This window comes from Gymnoscopelus braueri (genome assembly GCF_963280865.1).
Source record: "Gymnoscopelus braueri genome assembly, chromosome: 18".
Lineage (NCBI taxonomy): Eukaryota > Metazoa > Chordata > Actinopteri > Myctophiformes > Myctophidae > Gymnoscopelus > Gymnoscopelus braueri.
Genome location: NC_137618.1, coordinates 205,001 through 230,000, shown reverse-complemented (window position 1 = coordinate 230,000; position 25,000 = coordinate 205,001). Strand labels below are relative to the sequence as shown.

The 25,000-nt window shown below is 39.4% G+C and overlaps 1 protein-coding gene across 1 annotated transcript in view; it reads right to left on the bottom strand.

Moving 5' to 3' along the window:
- LOC308105809 (uncharacterized protein) overlaps nt 1-25,000 on the bottom strand; it is a 105,925-nt gene that overhangs the window by 3,170 nt on the left and 77,755 nt on the right. Inside the window, exon 19 of the mRNA XM_080456734.1 lies at nt 9,755-9,804. Coding sequence (XP_080312860.1) covers nt 9,755-9,804 — 50 coding nt within the window. The remainder of the gene's footprint in view (nt 1-9,754; nt 9,805-25,000) is intronic.

Below are 25,000 nucleotides of genomic sequence, written 5' to 3'. Positions count from 1 at the left end.
AGATTGCAGCTTTAATTAACACATTAACTGCCAGAGTTTATTCATAATGTACTCACCCCAGTGCAAGCGATTTGTGTTTAATAAGCTTTTCAACCGGTCACAGAATTGTTATATCCATTATAATCGTTTGTCTGGCTGTGTTTATAAACAGACACGACAGCTCGACCAGCACTCAAACAATTACGTTTTTGCTGTGTCTCTCCGCTCTCTCTCTCTAGACCCCCCCCCCCCCCCCCCCAATAGGCTGCAAACGTCATAATTAATTAATTAATTAAATAATTTGTGGATGGATGAATAGATGGATGGATGAATAGATGGATGAATAGATGGATGGATGGAGTGATGGATGAATAGATGAATAGATGGATGAATAGATGGATGAATAGATGGATGAATAGATGGATGAATAGATGGATGAATAGATGGATAGATGAATAGATGGATGAATAGATGAATAGATGAATAGATGGATGAATAGATGGATGAATAGATGGATGAATAGATGAATAGATGAATAGATGGATGAATAGATGAATAGATGGATGAATAGATGAATAGATGGATGAATAGATGAATAGATGGATGAATAGATGGATGAATAGATGGATGAATAGATGAATAGATGAATAGATGGATGAATAGATGAATAGATGGATGAATAGATGAATAGATGAATAGATGAATAGATGGATGAATAGATGGATGAATAGATGGATGAATAGATGAATAGATGAATAGATGGATGAATAGATGAATAGATGGATGAATAGATGAATAGATGAATAGATGGATGAATAGATGGATGAATAGATGGATGAATAGATGAATAGATGGATGAATAGATGAATAGATGGATGAATAGATGAATAGATGGATGAATAGATGAATAGATGGATGAATAGATGGATGAATAGATGGATGAATAGATGAATAGATGAATAGATGGATGAATAGATGGATGAATAGATGAATAGATGGATGAATAGATGAATAGATGAATAGATGGATGAATAGATGGATGAATAGATGAATAGATGAATAGATGGATGAATAGATGAATAGATGAATAGATGGATGAATAGATGAATAGATGGATGAATAGATGAATAGATGAATAGATGGATGAATAGATGGATGAATAGATGAATAGATGAATAGATGGATGAATAGATGAATAGATGAAAAGATGGATGGATGAATAGATGGATGAATAGATGAATAGATGGATGAATAGATGGATGAATAGATGAATGAATAGATGAATAGATGAATAGATGGATGAATAGATGAATAGATGGATGAATAGATGGATGAATAGATGAATAGATGGATGAATAGATGAATAGATGAAAAGATGGATGGATGAATAGATGGATGAATAGATGAATAGATGAATGAATAGATGAATAGATGAATAGATGGATAGATGGATGAATAGATGAATAGATAGATGAATAGATGGATGGATGAATAGATGAATAGATGGGTGAATAGATGAATAGATGAAAAGATGGATGGATGAATAGATGGATGAATAGATGAATAGATGAATAGATGGATGGATGAATAGATGAATAGATGGATGAATAGATGAATAGATGGATGAATAGATGAATAGATGAATAGATGGATGAATAGATGAATAGATGAAAAGATGGATGAATAGATGGATGAATAGATGAATAGATGGATGGATGAATAGATGAATAGATGGATGAATAGATGAATAGATGGATGAATAGATGAATAGATGAAAAGATGGATGGATGAATAGATGGATGGATGAATAGATGGATGGATGAATAGATGGATGAATAGATGGATGGATGAATAGATGGATGAATAGATGGATGAATAGATGGATGAATAGATGGTTGAATAGATGAATGGATGAATAGATGAAAAGATGGATGGATGAATAGATGGATGAATAGATGGATGGATGAATAGATGGATGAATAGATGGATGGATGAATAGATGAAAAGATGGATGGATGAATAGATGGATGAATAGATGGATGGATGAATAGATGGATGAATAGATGGATGAATAGATGGATGGATGAATAGATGAATAGATGGATGGATGAATAGATGAATAGATGAATAGATGAAAAGATGGATGGATGAATAGATGGATGAATAGATGAATAGATGGATGAATAGATGAATAGATGAATAGATGGATGAATAGATGAATAGATGGATGGATGAATAGATGAATAGATGAATAGATGGATGAATAGATGGATGAATAGATGAATAGATGAATAGATGGATGGATGAATAGATGAATAGATGGATGAATAGATGAATAGATGGATGGATGGATGAATAGATGAATAGATGGATGGATGAATAGATGAATAGATGGATGGATGGATGAATAGATGAATAGATAGATGGATGGATGAATAGATGAATAGATGGATGGATGAATAGATGAATAGATGAATAGATGGATGGATGAATAGATGAATAGATGAATAGATGGATGGATGAATAGATGGATGGATGAATAGATGAATAGATGAATAGATGGATGAATAGATGGATGAATAGATGAATAGATGGATGAATAGATGAATAGATGAATAGATGAATAGATGAATAGATGGATGAATAGATGAATAGATGAATAGATGAATAGATGGATGGATGAATAGATGGATAGATGAATAGATGGATGGATGAATAGATGGATAGATGAATAGATGAATAGATGGATGGATGAATAGATGAATAGATGGATGGATGAATAGATGAATAGATGGATGGATGAATAGATGGATGAATAGATGGATAGATGAATAGATGAATAGATGAATAGATGGATAGATGGATAGATGAATAGATGGATGGATGAATAGATGGATGAATAGATGAATAGATGAATAGATGGATGAATAGATGGATGAATAGATGAATAGATGGATGAATAGATGGATGAATAGATGGATGAATAGATGAATAGATGGATGAATAGATGAATAGATGAATGAATAGATGGATGAATAGATGAATGGATGAATAGATGGATGAATAGATGAATAGATGGATGAATAGATGAATAGATGGATGGATGAATAGATGGATGAATAGATGAATAGATGGATGAATAGATGGATGAATAGATGAATAGATGAATAGATGGATGGATGAATAGATGAATAGATGGATGAATAGATGGATGAATAGATGAATAGATGCATAGATGAATAGATGGATGGATGAATAGATGGATGAATAGATGAATAGATGGATGAATAGATGAATAGATGAATAGATGGATGAATAGATGAATAGATGGATAGATGGATGAATAGATGGATGAATAGATGGATGAATAGATGAATAGATGGATGAATAGATGGATGAATAGATGAATAGATGAATAGATGAATAGATGGATGAATAGATGAATAGATGAATAGATGAATAGATCGATAGATGAATGGATGAATAGATGAATAGATGGATGAATAGATGGATAGATGAATAGATGGATAGATGAATAGATGAATAGATGGATGAATAGATGGATGAATAGATGGATGAATAGATGAATAGATGGATGAATAGATGGATGAATAGATGAATAGATGAATAGATGGATGAATAGATGGATAGATGAATAGATGGATGAATAGATGAATAGATGGATGAATAGATGGATGAATAGATGAATAGATGGATGAATAGATGGATGAATAGATGAATAGATGAATAGATGAATAGATGGATGAATAGATGGATGAATAGATGAATAGATGGATGAATAGATGAATAGATGGATGAATAGATGGATGAATAGATGAATAGATGGATAGATGGATGAATAGATGAATAGATGGATGAATAGATGAATAGATGGATGAATAGATGGATGAATAGATGAATAGATGGATAGATGGATAGATGAATAGATGAATAGATGAATAGATGGATGAATAGAATTTTTCATATTGGCCTGTTATAGCGCCACCAGGAGGCCGATATGTGCAAAACACATTTATTGATACTACTCCTACAGATTTTGTCCAAACATCACACAAATCGGTTCACAGTATCTCTATAGTCATGTGATCAACACGGATGTATCCGATTTCCCATATTCCATCCTGATTGGCTAAGGTTGGCTTACAAAGTTTGCAGGATTTCTCCGTTTTGAACAAAATGCCTCAAATCATGAACGCAGCTTGCGATTTCCGTGAAATTTCACACGCAAATTCCCACTGGGCCGAGGAAGAAATGCCACCCTTTTCACATTGGCCTGTTATAGCGCCACCAGCAGGTCTAATTTTGCAAACATATTTTTGGAACAAAATGCCTCAAATCATGAATGCAGTGTCCGATTGCAGTGAAAAGCCCTTGAACAAATGGCACCCTTTTCACATTGGCCTATTATAGCGCCACCAGGAGGCCACAATAACGTACCTGACCTGGCGGAGACCTGTGCTCCGAGGAGCACTTTTTCTAGTTTCCATCCTGGTTCTCTAAATACAATACTTATCATCCTGGTTCTCGAAATACAATACTGAATGAATAGATTGATGAATAGATGAATAGATGAATAGATAAATAGATAAATAGATGGATGAATAGATGAATAGATAAATAGATAAATAGATAAATAGATGGATGAATAGATGAATAGATGGATGGATAGATGAATAGATGGATGGATAAATAAATAAATAGATGGATGAATAGATGGATGGATAAATAAATAGATGGATGAATAGATGAATAGATGAATAGATGGATAAATAAATAGATGGATGAATAGATGGATGGATGGATGAATAGATGGATCAATAGATGGATGGATGGATGGATGAATAGATGAATAGATGGGTGAATAGATGAATAGATGAATAGATGGATGAATAGATGGATGAATAGATGGATGAATATATGAATAGATGGATGAATAGATGGAATAATAGATGGAATAATAGATGGATGAATAGATGGATGAATAGATGAATAGATGGATGAATAGATGGATATATGGATAGATGAATAGATGAATAGATGGATGAATAGATGAATAGATGAATGGATGAATATATGAATATATGGATGAATAGATGGATATATGGATAGATGAATAGATGAATAGATGGATAGATGGATAGATGAATAGATGGATAGATGGATGAATAGATGGATGAATAGATGGATGAATAGATGAATAGATGGATGAATAGATGGATGAATAGATGGATGAATAGATAGATGGATGAATAGATGGATGAATAGATGAATAGATGGATGAATAGATGGATGAATAGATGGATGAATAGATGGATGAATAGATGAATAGATGGATGAATAGATGGATGAATAGATGAATAGATGGATGAATAGATGGATGAATAGATGGATGAATAGATCACTGAGGATAAAAACACAATGAAGCTCGGAGTCTTATTTCCATCCTGGTTCTCTAAATACAATACTTATCATCCTGGTTCTCTAAATACAATACTTATCATCCTGGTTCTCTAAATACAATACTTATCATCTTGGTTCTCTAAATACAATACTTATCATCCTGGTTCTCTAAATACAATACTTATCATCCTGGTTCTCTAAATCATCCTGGTTCTCTAAATACAATACTTATCATCTTGGTTCTCTAAATACAATACTTATCATCCTGTTTCTCTAAATACAATACTTATCATCCTGGTTCTCTAAATACAATACTTATCAGGAAATGTAATAAAGAACCCATGTTCCAGTGGATCCAAAGTAGTTATTATAACCTCATGTTAATACTTTAAAATATATACATATAAAACCCACAGACACACTTTCACTTTCTTTTTTTTTTTTTTTTACAAAAGTCACTAAAATATCTGATAAGCTCCCCACATGTCACATCCTTCTACCAGAATGAAGGAGGACACCCATGGAGTTGGGAGTCAGTGTTGGTGAGGATCTCACACACACAGACATTATGCTCCAAATAACTCCACACTTTGCAAAACATAATGCTCAGTATTCTGGCTGCTTTCTGCACCGTTAATGTACAGTTTCTATCAAACTCCATTATTACCCAATAATTATGTAGACTACTTCTGTAAGTGCTCTGACGTAATATACGTCACAATTTAGCAAAACAGATCTACAAGCTAACAACGCGTCACGACTCGATCACCAGCCCCTCCCCTTTTCACTGGACACACAGACAAAGAGAAAGGAGTTGTTTCCTAAATCATGGCTCTGCCTAAATCCACATAGATGTACGTTAGGATTGGCTGTATAGGATCGCTTCATAAATGTGACTTTGACGTTGCCCTACGGCCGAATTTATGGAAAAAAATATGCTGTTTTTTAGGCTCCATTGATAAATGAGGGCCAGTGTGTTTTGGGGACATTAAGCAGAATGTGTGTGGCAGAAGGAGTGTTGTATGTGGGGACAGTGGCCCTCATTTATCAATCGTAAAAAAACGGCTTATATTTTTGCCTATATTTCGCCTTTACACCAAAGTCCAAGTGACATTTATCAAAGGATCCTATACAGCCAATCCTAGCGCACATTTGGTCGGAGCTTTGATAAATCTGACGGCTGAAACCGACCGTCATTTAAATATCACGTCCTTAAATATTCTCGAAACGCCCAGATTTTACGACATGAAGAAAATAAGAAAATAAGAGAGCGTTTCCCCCGCTCGCCTCGCTGCCTGTCAAGTCGCACACACACACACACACACACACACACACACACACACACACTCACACTCACACTCACACACACACGCACACACCTCTCTCTCTCTCTCTCTCACACACACACACACGCCCAACTGTGTCTTTCATGTAATCCGTAGCGGTAGAATCTTTGTCACGTAGGCTTGTAGCCTACATGGATGAGATATTATGATACCAATCACATCGCCATGAATGGAATACGTTTGTATATACATTTATTTAACCCATACCGAGCAGTGCGCGTTCGAGTTACACTAAAATAAAGCAGTCATGTAGGCTATTCCCCATGAGACTCGGGCGGGCTGCAGTGATCCCGTGCCGCCACGTTAATAAGAGATAGCCTGCGCTCGGCAAAGATTACTTTGGAGCGCCGGGTTAATATCCTTAACCCAGCCAGGTTGTAGCCTATATAACTCTCTATGACATAACTCCATACCATAGGACAAGCTACTGTTAAGTTTGTAGACCTCACTGTCCATGAAAAGATGGTCGGGAGTCCCGACTCCCGAAAATGCTCTCGCAAATGCGCCCGTATATTTTGAAAATAGCAGATCTTCAAGCTCACAACGCGTCCCGATGCGACTCTTGTGAGCTTGTAGATCTGTTACTTTCAATGCAGCCAGATCTGCATGACTGTTAAAGAAGTTTGTTTAAATTACTTTAGAAAATGATATATTTTCACAGGGATTATTTATTAGTGTAGATATACATTTAGGAGTGGATTATGTGTCCAGATGCCTGTCAGACGGTCCGAAAATACTGCTCTACATGTCTACAATGGAACAAACGGGTGCAGCCAAAGTCAACAACTGCCTACGACCTGGGATCTTAGGCGGCGGGATCTCGCCGCACACTCATTATTTGGTCTACACCGCGTTGATAAATGTGGGCCGGTGTGTTTTGGGGACATTAAGCAGAATGTGTGGCAGAAGGAGTGTTGTATGTGAGGACAGTGTGTTTTGGGGACATTAAGCAGAATGTGTGGCAGAAGGAGTGTTGTATGTGAGGACAGTGTGTTTTGGGGACATTAAGCAGAATGTGTAGCAGAAGGAGTGTTGTATGTGAGGACAGTGTGTTTTGGGGACATTAAGCAGAATGTGTAGCAGAAGGAGTGTTGTATGTGAGGACAGTGTGTTTTGGGGACATTAAGCAGAATGTGTAGCAGAAGGAGTGTTGTATGTGAGGACAGTGTGTTTTGGGGACATTAAGCAGAATGTGTAGCAGAAGGAGTGTTGTATGTGAGGACAGTGTGTTTTGGGGACATTAAACAGAATGTGTAGCAGAAGGAGTGTTGTATGTGAGGACAGTGTGTTTTGGGGACATTAAGCAGAATGTGTAGCAGAAGGAGTGTTGTATGTGAGGACAGTGTGTTTTGGGGACATTAAGCAGAATGTGTAGCAGAAGGAGTGTTGTATGTGAGGACAGTGTGTTTTGGGGACATTAAGCAGAATGTGTAGCAGAAGGAGTGTTGTATGTGAGGACAGTGTGTTTTGGGGACATTAAGCAGAATGTGTAGCAGAAGGAGTGTTGTATGTGAGGACAGTGTGTTTTGGGGACATTAAGCAGAATGTGTGGCAGAAGGAGTGTTGTATGTGAGGACAGTGTGTTTTGGGGACATTAAGCAGAATGTGTAGCAGAAGGAGTGTTGTATGTGAGGACAGTGTGTTTTGGGGACATTAAGCAGAATGTGTAGCAGAAGGAGTGTTGTATGTGAGGACAGTGTGTTTTGGGGACATTAAGCAGAATGTGTGTGGCAGAAGGAGTGTTGTATGTGGGGACAGTGGCCCTCATTTATCAATGGAGCGTAAAAAACTGCGTATTCTTTGATTTAAATTTGCCCGTAGGCCAACGTCCAAGTGACATTTATCAAAGGAACCTATACAGCCAATCCTAGCGTACATTTGGTCGGGGCTTTGATAAATCTGACGGCTGAAACCGAGCGTCATTTAAATAACACGTCCTTAAATATTCTCAAAACGCCCCGATTTTACGACATGAAGAACCAGAATACGACCAAAGCATGGAAAGCCAGTAAGAAAGGGTGGTAACACTTTCTATGAAGGTCTATAATGCTTTATAAGCTCATTTATAATGCATTACAACGCCCTTATAAGGCATTATAATGCTTGTTATAAATGTTTAAATCATGTATAAGGACTTATAACCACATTTATAACGTATTATAACTGCTGGTCATAATGCATTATTATGCTCAGTGGAACAGCACATTATTTTTACCCTAACTTACTCAGTTGTAAAGGCTCATAGAGAAGTGCTGTAATGTGTCATAACACATTATAACAAACATATTTATTAAATGTCTAATAACTCATGAATATGTGGCCACTTTACTTAAAGGTCTCAAAGTCATGTTATAGCACATTATTGATGTTTATAAGACATTATTCCATTTAATACACATTTGATTATAATGCATTATTACACATTACAGCACTTCTCTATGAGCCTTTACAACTGAGTAAGTTAGGGTAGTTATAATGTGCTATTCCACTGAGCATAATAATGCATTATGAACAGCAGTTATAATACGTTATAAACACGGTTATAAGTTGTTATACATGATTATAAACATTTATTAGTCCAAAACTCCCGAAAATGCTCTCACATAAGCGCTCGTATATTTTGAAAACAGCAGATCTACAAGCTCACAACACCTGGCGATGTGACGCGTTGTGAGCTTGTAGATCTTCTATTTTCAAATAGCCAATGCAGCCAGATCTGCAATCTTATCTGAATGATTGTTAAAGCAGTTTGTTTAAATGAGTTTATAAAATGTTATAATGTGTTTTATATGGGGGTTGAACAGTGCAGAAGGTGTGTCAGGTGGGGGGAGTGGTTTGTAAACAAGCATCAGCTGGTGTTAAGGACCAGGCTAAGAGCAGAGAAACCATCTGAATTCTCTGGAAGTTCTACTGAGGAGTTTTCAGGACAGCATCCAAGGAGGGAGGGGCTAATAGAGTATAAACACAGTGTATGACACAGACAGACAGACAGACAGACAGATACTCACATTTTTTAAGGAGATGAGGTTTAATCCAGTGTTCTCCTCCATGATTCACACTGTAGGAAGCAGAAAAATAATGCATCAATGTCTGACTGTCTAACACTACCTGACACTATTATTATTATATTATTATTATTATTATTATTATTATTATTATTATTATTATTATTAGGCAAGGTAGGGCAGGTGCCATACCTTGGCTCCAAAAAAACAAGGACGTATGACATAAGATGTCATGTGTAGACGGTGACAGTGTGAAGCAGGTCAGTCCCTGTACGTCTGTGGGAGTTGTTTTTTTTTGCAAGGTCAGGCATGTAGTGGGTAGTGGGATGCTTGTGTTTTCTGTTGATTGATTTGGCCAGCATTGGTAATGCAATACATGAGTTACAAGAATATGTAGTTGTTACCTGATAAGAAGTTGTGTAGAATTTGTTATTACATTTGTAATGTTTACATTACAATTGATTGGGATTCTATTTAAATATTTAACTATTACGAATTGGTACAGTAAAACATCTTGGTAATAAGCACATATGGACTTGAGGAGATGTGGTACTATGATCAATATATCAACCAATAACTCATACTAAATATCAACAACGTTTTAGAAACAGGAACTCCAACTCTGTGAACCCCTCTTTGCAGACGTTATTGTAATATTCAAAGTCCTGTTTATTATTGTAGGCCTATATAATAAGTATCATGAAGCATCAGGGCATTAATTCACACGTTGTGATGCATTGTGAGCTTGGAGATCCATTGTTAGCTTTTAGGAATTTAGCCCCATTTCAAACCTCTCCCTCAGCAGCGATTGGCGCTATTGTCAGCTGTTCAGACACCTAACTTTGTTTGGACAAAACTCCTAACTCCACTTGTGCTGGATTTGGGTAAAGTGGTGATCATATATGACACATGCAAGTATCTGATAATATATATAGTCACTATACCAACTTTGATGAGGCAGTATTGCTTTTTTTAAATATAATGATTTATTCATTTCCTGAAAAAATTGTGTTGTGGAGTTAGTTGGTTGCTGCTGGACAGCAGAGATATATTATATTAATTATTGTAATCAAATGTTATATTATAATGTGATATATTATAATAATATGTATTATAATGTATATGATATATTATAATATAATACATTTCGTATTAATGATGTAATCTATTATATAAATAATGTTATATGTTGTTTTATTGTATAACGTGATAAAGAATGTTTTCTGTGGGATGTTGTGTGCTGGTGGTATGAAGAAGTTATCCCATGCGCCCGCCATGTCTTAAGGCGCAGTGTGAGTGTCCAGGGGCCGTATTTGAAAGTCCTTTGTAAGTTTGCCTGTGACGGTGTGGGCTGGAAGATTTGTGTACATAAACGAAAATACGGGGGCACAGACAGACAGACAGACAGACAGACAGACAGACAGACAGACAGACACATCTACAAGCTCACAGTGTGCTTGAAGATCTGCTATTTTCAAAAAGATCTTGAAAATAAATAGATATCTATATCTATAGATAGATAGATAGATAGATATTAAATATTATTTCGCTATTTCTTTTTGAAAATAGCAGATCTACGAGCTCACTGAGCTTGTAGATTGGCTATTTTCACCATATATATTTATTAATTCAGATGGGGGTCTGCGAAGAAATACAATAATTTGGCATGCACATGTTTGAGGACTGTTTAAACAATAACATCAACAAAGTAACTACACTTTAAAAGCCCAAAAACCCGCAACACGCAACAACCAATATTTACAGGCAACTTTACAGGAAAAACAAGCCCAAAGTCGCTTATAATAAGCCGACATGGCACCCCACAGATCAGTTGCGCACTACAGCGTTTTCAATCAGTGTTGCATCACCATCTAAAGGCAAAATAAAAAGTGAGAACGCAACGGCACTTTAACGTTTTCACTAGAGAGAACGTTGTCATCTAAACGTGTACACACGTGTAAATGAAAGTCCTTTAAGTTTAACTGTGTGTGTTGTGTCTGTGTCTGTGCTTGAAATGGGGCTCTCTCTCTCTCTCTGTCTCTGACGTTGAATTGTGGGCGTGCACTTCCGAAAGGTCTTACAGGGGGGCGGGGCTAAAGCCGAATTCCTCAAAGCTGTGTATAGAGACTGGGAGACTTTGTCAACCGTCTAATTTTTTTTAAAATCATGAATAGTAGCCTAATCAGAATCAGAATCAGAATCAGTTTTATTGTCACATCACAGGTTTACAAGGTAAAAAAGTGGGTGAAATTCTTTTTTGTACATCGTTCCCATCGCAACGTTAGTTTCCATAGAAAGAAGAGGGGGGGGGGGGGAGAAGAAGAGGGTGGGGGGCAGGTGGGAAGGAGATCAAAACAAGAGAGCAACAGAAGGCCAGACAAGTTATCTACATATTTACAAATTACCTGAGATAATAAAAAAACTAAAAAAACTAAACTAAGGTGCCTGAGCATAGCAGCAATGTATTGTATACTGTGCATGTTATACTTATACTGTGCATGATAGACAATGGACGTTAAGGTGCTTAGAGGAAAAGGAGCACAATAAAAAAAGACCAAAAAAAAAAGTCAGTGCGTTATACATGGGATTAAGGTGCAAAAGGTCAGTGCGTGTCCACCTAGAGTGGACTGACCCTAGTATAATCCGCAAGTAGCTCCATGAGGGAGTGCAACAAAAAGTCATGAAGATGCAGGTGTAAGACCATTGTGTTTGTATTGTGTTATAGGTATAATGCATAGTTTTCTATGCATTTCGGGGGTCTTGGGGGTTTGACCCCCAAATTTGTTTCGGCCGCACGCCTTTGCCGCGCGCCCAGGATAGGTGTCCCTTACTTCAATCTCTGGGAGTTGGCAACCCTAACCTTGCCGTACCTTAGCTTTTGCTGAACTGACGTCACTGTGTACACTACAGTGTTTCTCCTTCCATTATCTTGACCAGGCAGCCCGCCCGGACAAACTCAATACTCAATATATTTCTACCTGGATGTAAAATAGTGCAGTTCTGTTCCCTTTGCTATCACACACACACACACACACACACACACACACACACACACACACACACACACACACACACACACACACACAGTATTAATGAGACAGTTCAACCCCCCACAAGAAAAGATAAATAACTAGAAAAAGTGCTCACAGCACAGGTCTCCGCCAGGTCAGGTAGGTTATTATGGCCTCCTGGTGGCGCTATAATAGGCCAATGTGAAAAGGGTGCCATTTATTCTTGGGCCTTTCACGGCAATCGGACCTTGCATTCATGATTTGAGGCATTTTGTTCCAAAAATGTGTTTTGCTAAATTAGACCTGTTGGTGGCGCTATAACAGGCCAATGTGAAAAGGGTGGCATTTCTTCCTCGGCCTAGTGTGAAATTGCACGGAAAGCGGAAGCTGCGTTCATGATTTGAGGCATTTTGTTCAAAACGAACCAATCCTGCAAACTTTGGAAGCCAACCTTAGCCAATGAGGATGGAATATGGACAATCGGACAGATCCGTGTTGATCACATGACTATAGAGATACTTTGTACCAATTTGCATGACATTTGGATAAAATCTGTAGGAGTAAAAGGGTTTTGCACAAATCGGCCTCCTGGTGGCACTATAACAGGCCCATGTGAAAAGTTCTGAATTGGCATCCAGGGAGTGTGTGTGCACAGTTTCGGAGCGACCGGGCCAACGGTGCCTGAGATTAGCTGTTCACAGACAGATGGACAAACGGACACACAAACAAACGGACGGACAGGGGGTAAAACATACTCTCTCGCCATGCCTTTCGGCCTGGCGGAGACAATAATACAAGTAATTTCATTACAAGCTCACAACACAATGCGTTGTGAGCTTGTAGATCGGCTGTTTTCGACAGAGAGATTTGGGGCCCTATCATCCATCCTGAGCTATCCCTTGGCACTACCCGCTACCCGTTAATTACGCACAAGGCAGCTGGTGCTGTACCCAACAGTATCTTACGGCCACGCCGTAAACATTATGCCCACTCTGTTATTTGCGCCTGGAGGTTTGGCCATGGGCGTGTTGTTGTGTTATCCCATGTGTGTGGGCACACACAGATGGGATAACACAACAACACGCATAGCAGATTCTTAAACCACCCGCTATGCCGAATCCGTTTGGTAGAGCGTGACTGAAAAGGACGTCATCCCCGGGACCCGGCGGGACACGCTCGAATATAACAGAAATAGAGGGACGCTCGAGTGGAACGGAGGTCCGGCGGAGCGAGGTAGGAGGAGGGGATTGATTATCAACTGGCGTCAGTGTGAAACAGGTCAGTCCCTGCATGTCTGTGGGAGGCGTTTTTTCCGTGGTCAGGCATGTAGTGGATAGTAGGATGTGTGACAGGGATTCCGTTAGCCGGTATTTACCGGCCATTGACCGGTAAATGTTTTAATTGGCCGGTAATTATAAACACCACCGGCCACCGTGGCCGGTTGGGAAAATGGTGTTATTAGGCTATTTTATCATTTAAGCCTATTATTAATACTAGCCCATACCCGGTCGACCCAAGACGGACACCAAGACGGACAGACAGAGGTTACTCCAATTATATAGTAGGATTATTATTTGGATAAAGTAGTTGGCTACAAACAACCATTAAAATCATAATAATTTTAGGTGCGGTTGGCGAAAGGGCCTACTCTGTGAGGAGTTAGCATGTTCTTCCTGTGTCTCCTAGGGTAGTTAATACCCTCACAAAAACATGTAGTAATCCTGGTCGCTATACCGCCTCCCCCATGACAGCCGGGGCGCCTGATGGAGGGGAAGGGAACTGGTTAGAATAACGTGTTCCTTCCACGCGCTACGTCCAACCAGGGAAACTCTCCCCTGTCAGGTGACAAGAAGGTCAGTTGGCTCTCATGTAGTGAAGGAAGCATGAGCTCGGCCCTGGCCTCCCTGGCTGTGGGGGACTGGTGTAGCGCTGGTGTAGGGGTGGTGTAGCGCCCAAGATCACTTAGGAAATTGGCACCGGGTGAAAAAAATGGGTTACAAAAATCGCGGGATAAAAATGTATTAAAATCATAATAATTTAAAGTTTTTATCATGATCTGACTGTGGTTTAATTCCCGACAGCCTGCTCTGCTGCTGCTGCGCACTGCAGTAGTAGATTCGCCGGATTTTCACCGGGGCGACTGTGTTTTGGGGCGAGCGGGTGGTATTCGTTGCGCAGCAGTTCACTCATGCCCACTTTATTCATTTCATTTTTGGCAAGCGACATCTCTGCATGATTTAGTAGATCATATCATTTAGTTATCTATAAAAACAGGAACAGATTGCATCTGTGATAAAGTGGAAAGAAGCGCAGCTCTAAAGTAACAAGGTGTAATGATCAGTTGGGTGCATGTACAGTATGCAGTGCAAACGCGCATGTGATTTTAATTGTAATATATGTCCGGTAAATGTATTCTTTGGCCGGTAAAATATAATCCTGCCGGCCATGGTGGCCGGCCCAAAAAATGCCTAGCGGAAACCCTGATGTGTGATGCTTGTGTTTTCTGCCAATTAGTTGATTGATTTGGCCAGCATTGGTAATGCAAGACATGAGTTACAAGAATATGTAGTTATTACCTGATAAGAAGTTGTTTAGAATTTGTTATTACATTTGTAATGTTTACATTACAATTGATTGGGATTCTGTAATATTTCAATATTTAATTATTAAGAATTGGTACAGTAAAACATCTTGGTAATAATCACAGATGGACTTGAGGAGGTGTGGTACAAGAATCAATATATCAACCAATAACTCATACTAAATATCAACAACATTTTAGAAACAGGGACAAACCGCAACCACTAGTCTTTACAGTTAGACTCTAAATCAGACTCTAAATCAGTCTAACTCCACCTAAAGAAAGGCATGCAATTTCAGTGACATTTTGCACGCATATTCCCACTGGGCAGAAGAAGAAATGCCACTCTTTTCACATTAGCCTGTGCCACCAGCAGGTCTAATTTAGCAATACACATTTTTGGAACAAAATGCCTCAAATCATGAATGAAGTGTCCGATTGCCATGAAAGGCCTAAGAAGAAATGCCACCCTCTTCACATTGGCCTATTATAGCGCCACCAGGAGGCCACAATAACCTACCTGACCTGGCGGAGACCTGTGCTCCGAGAGGCACCTTTTCTAGTTATTATTAATATTATTACTAGTGGTGTTGGTGGTTGTAGAAAATAGCAGATCTACAAGCTATCAACAAATAACTCATGCCAAATATCAACAACGTTTTAGAAACGGGGACAAAGCCCAACCACCAGTCTTTACAAGTACCTTCACAGAAAAACAAGGGCAATGTCGCTTATAATTAGAGGACATGATCAACACTGAGCGTGGCAAGAGCTCTATAACAAAGAAATCTGTCATTTACTCCTAAATGTATTGAAATATGCTGTATTGCAGCGCAGCGCGTAAAAAAAGTGACGCTTCACCGGAGCGTTTCAATGTTGTAGCGCTCCTTTAACAGCCGCTGCTTCTAAATTTAAAAAATGTTCACGTCGTTAGGTGCCCCCCCAAGGTTGGTGCCCTGTGCAGCACCTACTGTAACCTGCTGTTAGGGACTGTTCGTTATTTAGTTACCAGGGGGGGTGGTCCAGATGTAATTTCTTTCTCTTTTTTTTCTTGCTCCCCCCCCCCCCCCCCCCCCGACCTCCAATGAATGCTGATGTACCCCAGGTCCAGAAATGGGTTAAAATACACTGAATCACCCTTTACAATAAATAGATAAATAGCAAAGTAAAATGGATTAAATCATCCTTCCGTATGAATAAATGAATAGCTGATAAAAAGTCATCAAGTGACAATTCATTCATTCAGTCATATTCCCTCACTACCATAAAAGATGCACAGAAACCCCCTCAGATCAGTTCATCCAGCCATTTCATTATAGCAGCTTGATTGACATTAAGCTGTGGCCCAATTAGATGAGAGACAACGCCCTGTCTGAACAAGGGCCTGTTGCCTGTGTGTGCAGACACAGCAGGTGGAACGAATTCCAGCTAATCAGAGTGAGATCAGAGAGGAGCCACTGAAGCAAACTTTTGCTTGGGAACCCTGTCCTTGTCTCTTGCACCAGAAAAATATTAAGTTTAAGAACATATAGAATAATATCAGTTGTGTACATCAAAGCACAACATTAATGACTTTAGCCTGTTGTGAGAAGCAACATTGAGTCATCTAGACAGCCCTGATGTGCTGGTGCTGATTTCATTTGCAAACCTTGGTGAGTGACAAACAGTGTTTGGATGCATTAGCTGCTAGGTAATCTCTCAAGAACAGATTCCTGCACTGCGTTGGAATCTGTCGGGGAGGTTCGTCGTAACAAGTGCGCATGGGCGTGCCTTCAGATCAGGAAGCGGGCCGCGCTTTACCCAATCAAATGTAGTGGGCGGGATTCACGTGTCCGTCGGTCGTTCCCCCCTTGAAACAAACCGAAACTAATTTAACAATAGCGTCCGCGGAGCAGACAAAACCACGGAAAGATATTCACATTTTAACTTACTCTTTTATCATAGAAACAAGTGGGCTTATAACCAAAACGATCCATGTTCTCTGGGAGAAGTGGTGTTAGTGTTCCGTGTAGAAATATTGTTAGTGGGAATGAAAACATAGTCGCACCAACCGGAAGTGATGCGCTGAAGGCTACAGAAACACCGGTTTCCTTTGCGCTCTGGCGTTACGTTTTCTTCCGCCCAGAGCCAACAGACATAGAACAAACAGCAGAGGGCGCTGTTTTTCACTTTCAGTTGGCGATGGGTTCCCAGATTGGCTGCTAGGTGGCTAACATGTTAAAGGAGAATTCCGGACATTTTAAGTGTTATCTTTGATGTGTCGTTACTCACCTACCGACGTAAACAGTGGCATTGTTTATTTCCAGATATTCCCCTGTCGTCATATTTTCAACCTCCTCCGTTGTCATAATGGGAGCGCGTGTCATAGGGAAATTCGTCTATTATAACCGATGCAAAGTTATTTTTTTCTCTACTACTACTCATTGTGGAGTCTGATGATAGTCAAACATGCAGTGAAAGTTCCTGAGAGGCTACCGCTAATGACGAACGAGCTAACGCTAGTTGCTTGTTTCTCTCCCAGAACCTGGCAACTTGGTGTTGCCATGTTGAGAAACAAGCAACTAGCGTTAGCTCGTTCGTCATTAGCGGTAGCCTCTCAGGAACTTTCACTGCATGTTTGACTATCATCAGACTCCACAATGAGTAGTAGTAGAGAAAAAAATAACTTTGCATCGGTTATAATAGACGAATTTCCCTATGACACGCGCTCCCATTATGACAACGGAGGAGGTTGAAAATATGACGACAGGGGAATATCTGGAAATAAACAATGCCACTGTTTACGTCGGTAGGTGAGTAACGACACATCAAAGATAACACTTAAAATGTCCGGAATTCTCCTTTAAGAGTGAAGTCCCAGCACTGCTGGTGACTAGGCTGTTTGTTCAATGAACAGTCATTTAAAGTTTATTTTGTGTTCAGCTAAAAAAAACGTTTTGCACCAAGTGTATTATAATTTAATTTAATCAAAAGAATGTGTTCTCAATGTCACTAATTTTTTATTTATAGTGTGTCACTCACGTGGTATTTTGCTGGACCCTGCTGTTACTAATTTGAGTGTAAGGGACACACCACCATCGGTGAGAGGAAGATTGATTTTATTTTGTTTTGTTTGAACTATTGTTGAATTGTAATTATATGAATGTGAATTTGAAAGGTTTCATGTATTTATTTCCAATAAGTATTTTGAAGTGAAACCTTATGCAGTATTGTGTTTATGGTACATTAACACAGAGATGCCTCTGGCCTTGCTTTATGCAGGTCAGGTTTTTTGTTTGGATACATTTGTTCTGATTCAGCCCGACTCTGGTTGACCAAGGATGGCGAGCTAACCTAACCCACACTACAGACCTTGACTCACAGACCACATTAGAGTCACCATACTACCCGTTAAAAGGTTTAATTTTCAAAAGAAAAGAACCCAGAACGTGATAGATATCTCCTTGGACAGACCCAGAGCCGTAGCCCTTCCCCAGTGTGGTAGGAAATTGTCACACACACACACACACACACACACACACACACACTGCCCTGCAAGGAGCAGTGCAGTATTGGACGGTGATACACACATACAGAACCACACACACACACTCTTCTGCCCTGCCAGTAGTGCAGAACTGTACATTGACACAAGCATATTCACCACACCCTCTTCCCTGTGAGGAACATTGCAGGACTGGACAATTAGCTCCAACAAACACACACACACACACACACACACACACACACACACACACACACACACACACACACACACACACACACACACACACACACACACACACACACACACAACTCTCTGCCCTGCAAGGAGCAGTGTAGGTCTTGACAGTGGACACACACACACACACACACACACACACACACACACACACACACACACACACACACACACACACACACACACACACACACACACACATACACTACACTACACTACACTACACTAAGGGTCAGACACCCTGTGTCTTGGGACTATTCTATAGCCACTTAGTGGTGTATGGGTCATTGTCAGTTAATGTGTTTTTGTTTTATTGTCCTGGGTTATTGTAAATGTGAAGTGTGATATTTTTGGTCCTGATTGTTTATTTGATTGTGAAATATTGGAACCTGAACTGGTTTAATACTGCAAATAAGTTGCATACAGTTATTGTTAGTCAGCGTAGTTGGGTGCACCCTAAAGATTTAGAGGTCCATTGATACCAAGGTATACCTACCTCATTTATTGCCTATTGTCCTATGTTTGTGCGCATTGTTTTATGTTTGTCTTTTATTACCCATTTCATTCAATATATAAAATTGAGCCGGCCAACTCAAAGTGATTTGCATCTGGTCTCATCATTTACCCCTCTGAATCCAGTAGACAAACCTAACTAGTCCAACTTTTAATCCTCCATTGTAATTAGGTAACTTGTCTTACACTACCTTTTCGACACAGGTGTTACACTGATCATTTCTGACGTTTATTATAGGCGAATTTAGCGCCCTATTTCACGTCGGGGTCCATTTCGTTCCATATGTGTCCTCTTACTTGAGGTTACAAAAACAGCCTAAACGAAAGAAAGATTCATCTGCAACACAGTTTTATACAACAGCCTATGTACTGGGGGTCCCTGCTTGATCTCTCTCTCAGCTAAGGGGTCCTTGACCTGAAAAATGTTGAAGACCCTGGACCTAGACTGTGTTATTAAATATTATATGAATTTAATCCAGTATGCTATTTTTTTTTTAATTATGTTTTAAAAACATTGTTGTGGCCTGGCAGAAAGGGGGGGGGGGGTAATGAGAATAAAAGTAATACAAGTATTACTATTCACAAATGGAGTGTGTGTGTGTGTGTGTGTGTGTGTGTGTGTGTGTGTGTGTGTGTGTGTGTGTGTGTGTGTGTGTGTGTGTGTGTGTGTGTGTGACCTAGACTGTGTTATTAAATATTATATGAATTTAATCCAGTATGCAATTTTTTTTATTTATTATGTTTTAAAAACATAGCAGACCTACAAGCTCACAATGCGTTGCATCCACGACGCGTTGTCAGCTTGTAGGTCTGCTATTTTAGGTGCGCGACACCGTCGTGCTGCAAAGTATAAAGCAAGCTCTATAGCCCCTCTTCTCTCAGCAGCAGAGACTAAGCTGGCCTTACACTACGAGATAATCGGGATAAAAAACAACCCTCCCGGGTATCGGTGGGGGGGGGGGGGGGGCGTGCCCTACCCCAGCCTATATCGGGGGCGAATCTTCTCGGGCATAAATATCGTCTAGTTTGAGGGTTCAAAGATCCAATCTAAACCCTCCCGAGTTGCTCACAGGACGGTCGGGGCCGCTCCGACCATTTTCAAACATGTTTGATATTGATGGAACACCTGCTGCGGGGGTCGGACCGAGAGAAATGCGGCCGCTGTTCCAACACCGAAATGACACACACGCGCACGCACGCATGCACGCGCGTGCGCAGACACACACGCACGCACGCACACACACACACACACACACACACACACACACACACACACACACACACACACACAGACAGACAGACAGACAGACAGACGTTGTTTATGTAGGATGGACGATCAGGTGCACCTGTGGTGGATCCATTTTTTATATTATAATTAATTATTTTAATAATGATTTTTATTTTTTATTTTTTACAATATTGGACTGACAGTCCTACATATAGGCTATTATAGGTATAATGTCCATAGAGAGTCTATCCCCACCTGAAAGATGCTTATTAAACTTTTATATAACTTGCCTGGTACCATTCCATGCTTCATCTTGTGGTGCCAAAATTATATTCCTTGGCTTGCAAGCAAAACGTGCAGGTAAGATAAACACATAGTTTGCTGTCCATATTCATCTTTAAAAGCCCTGTTTTCAGCACTGTCACACACATATCCTCTTTATACTTTTGGATAGTGTGTCATTTCTCTTCTAGCAGATTAATGTTTTGCGATCTCAAGCAGTCTGTCTCTCTCCACAAGTAGTAGAGCGCGATCCAGTAATGAGTCTAACGACCAATTTATGCTTCGACGTTCAGCGGTTTTGCGCCCCGAATATATTCAATCTGTGCCGCGGTGTGAGCAAAGCGATCCTATGATGAATCATGCTTAATGTGCCGTTGTGGCCTGGCAGAAAGGGGGGGGGGGTTAATGAGAATAAAAGTAATAAAAGTATTACTATTCACAAATGGAGTGTGTGTGTGTGTGTGTGTGTGTGTGTGTGTGTGTGTGTGTGTGTGTGTGTGTGTGCGCGCCGGTGGAATTGTGGGCGTTCACTCCATCTCTTACTTATAGGGGGGCTTGGCTAAAGGAAATTCCTTCATTTCAGTTTATAGAGACTGGAGACTGACGTCACCAGTATAAAAACATACTTCAGTATGTTTTTCCTGAAATGGAGACGGAGCAGTTTGGACAGTGGCTGAAGTCACGCTATGCGGCTATGGAGCAGTTTGGACAGTGGCTGAAGTCACGCTATGCGGCTATGGTGCAGCAGCCCGGCAGCTCTTCTAACCAGACACACAAGCTCGTTGCTAGGCAACCCCCACTACAGGATGTTGACAATGTTTCACTTCCGGGTCGAGATAACATTATCGACTCACAGTTGAAAACAGCTGGCTTGCATGCTAAATGTGATCATTTGCCTCAAGATGTTTATGATTACACACTGGCTGTAGGAGCTAGCTGGGAGGATGCTATTCCAGAGCTGGAGGATCTGAGTTTGGCAGATAAACTTTATTTTAGCCTGTTTATCCAATCCAATATGGCAGCATGTTTTCCAATATGGCTGCCGATAAATTGTAGAAATGTACATCTGCTTATAGTTAATCCACATGAGCTTGTAGCACATGTATTTGTATGAATTACCATACACATAATCCATTCATGGTTAATATGCTGTGTCTGGGGGAGGACCCCTATATTATATTTGTTATTAGTGTCCTCTGAAACAATGTGGTTTACAGTTAGTGAGAACTTACTTCACTTGTCCCTTAAGCTTGTATACTATTTATTTATTGTGTGTAAAGCACTTTGCATCTAAGTTTTTTAAAGTGCTTTATGAATAAAGTATTTTTAAACTCAAGCTGATGGTGTGGTGGACACTAGATGGAGGTATCTCACCTCAGAATAGACTGGGTGGGTTTTAATGGGAGGATATTAGGAAGTGCCTGTGTGCCTTCTTGAAATGTTCAAACACTGGTGAGACATTCGATTTAAACACACTGTCATTCAATATGTGTTTGCATCTTCAGTTTTAAAATATGTAAACGTCATCATCACAATAGTAGGCTACAGTAGTTATACAAATTAAAATATTTAGAAAATAGCAGATCTACAAGCAGATTTCACAATGTAAAACATGCTGTCTCCATGTACCAGCTACTACTACCAACTTTGTGTTTTCTCGAAATATGACAGTAAAATTGGACATTGTCCCTGATATTTCTGGTAGGGCTTTACCACAAAACATGCACTTTGCAGCACATGCTTCTTATTTGCAACAGTCTTGCAAATAAAGTGTTCCACAAAGTCAAACCACACAATAGCTGAATTTGCCGACATCTTCTTGAATGTACACAATTAACCTGTTTGGTGTCAGTTTCCGACCAAAACCTTTCAAATGATTGGCTCGTCTTCAAATTAAAACAATACACTCATCCAATGGTGTATAGTAACTAAGTACATTTACTCAAGTACTGTACTACATACAATTTTGAGGTATTTTTACTTTACTGGAGTATTTCCAATTTTCAATACTTTTACTCCACTACATCTCTCAAATATTGTACTTTTACTCGGCTACAATTGTTTGAAAACTTTAGTTATTTTGGAGATATAAATTATTACATTATACATAATTACATTAACCTCTTTAGCCCTATTTTATACATAGGCTATTTGAAAATACAAGCTCACCATTGTGAGTATTTGCCTCATGAATACAGGTTGATGCTTTTATATTCATGGTGGAAACGTTTGTGGATGTAGGCCTACTTAATTCTTTATTGCATGAAATAAATAGGACGCGCTTAAGATGAAAAGCAGAAAGAGGTAAGTCTCCCAGTGCGTAATAACGCACAATGTGGTACAACATAATAGATCATTTAAGTGATTTGCACATTTAAATGTAGGTTATATCTCCAGACAAGCCGACGACAGTATCGGTCAGGATCTAATGTTAATTAATGTTTTTAGTTTTGCTGCTTGGACTGAGATATTTACTGCAGTGAGTGACACATTATAATTTGCGCAACTGAAAGCAGTCTCTAATCATCTTTAGAGAACCTTGTTTATTAAAACAACCACAGGCTACAACACAGTGAATAAATACTGCAAAAACATGTTGTCTTTAAAAAGTGGACATGCATTAATTAATAAAGTCATGATTTCTGTGCAGCAATTTAAATGAAGCCTGGATAAGTTGGGATTCGATCCAGGGACTTTCTGACTGATAGGTAGAAACTGTTCTTACTGAGCTACAGCAACCACAGAATTGAAACTGAGAGAAAGATGCCCATGCACAGCTGTTTTTTTTTTGTTTGTTTATAAAGCCTCTACAATATTCATTGGCTCATGGAGGCTTCACTTTTTTCACGTACAAACTTCCCATCTTAAGATCCCATCGTTTAGCTGAGGACCCAAGAACAAGAGCTGCACCAGACACTCTAAATTAATCTAACATTCCTGACCGTTGTTGGACGATCTTATGACTTTATGATTGTTTTAAAACCACTGTTTTGAAAGCAATGTAAGTGATGATGTAATCTTGTATATTTTTTTGAATAAAGTCATTCAGGTATTACTTGAATGACTTTATAAAAAAAAGAGTTGTCTGATTATTTTAAGTAGCCTACTTATGTGTGGGTGAGTCTATGTAAAGGGCTTTTATATAAAACTAAAAGGAAAATAATTAATTGAAACAAATAAAAACAACTAATTAACAATGCAACTAAATAATAAGATATGATTACATTCCATCACATAATATTGCAGTATTTCAACTAGCACTGAGCTGAGCGGCTATGTGCACATGCATGCATGCGTGTGCATGTGCTCGTTCACATGACGTCATCCTTTTATGCCCATATATGGAGTTCCCTGATGTCATCAGTATATGCCCACATATGGGCATGCCCGTTTTTTGCCCATATATGGAGCTGATTGATTTGTTTGTGCATGATGCCATGACGACACATTGAGGTTGGACAACACACTCCATATTTGAATGTAGCTGCATTGGGAACTCTTTATATGGTTATGGTTGAGTCATGGTGACATGAGCGTGACGTCAGAGGTTTGTGCCGATTACTAAAACATCCCACACAAAGTACGCATTTAACTGTTTTTCATATATTCTACTGTATATTATAATTGCCTATAGGGTGGGTGGACGGTCACAAACGTAACATCCAGACCTGCGAGGCGCACAGTTGCTCCGATCCACACCAAACTTTAGCCACACCCTCACAAAACACATGCAGTAATCCTGGTCTCTATACTGCCTCCCCCTGGTCAGCCGGGGCGCCTGATTGAGGGGAAGGGAACTGGTTGGAATAACGTGTTCCTTCTACGTGCTACGTCCAACCGGGGAAACTCCCCCCTGGCAGGTGATAAGAAGCGGCCTGATCACTCCTCATGCATTGAAGGAAGCATGAGCTCA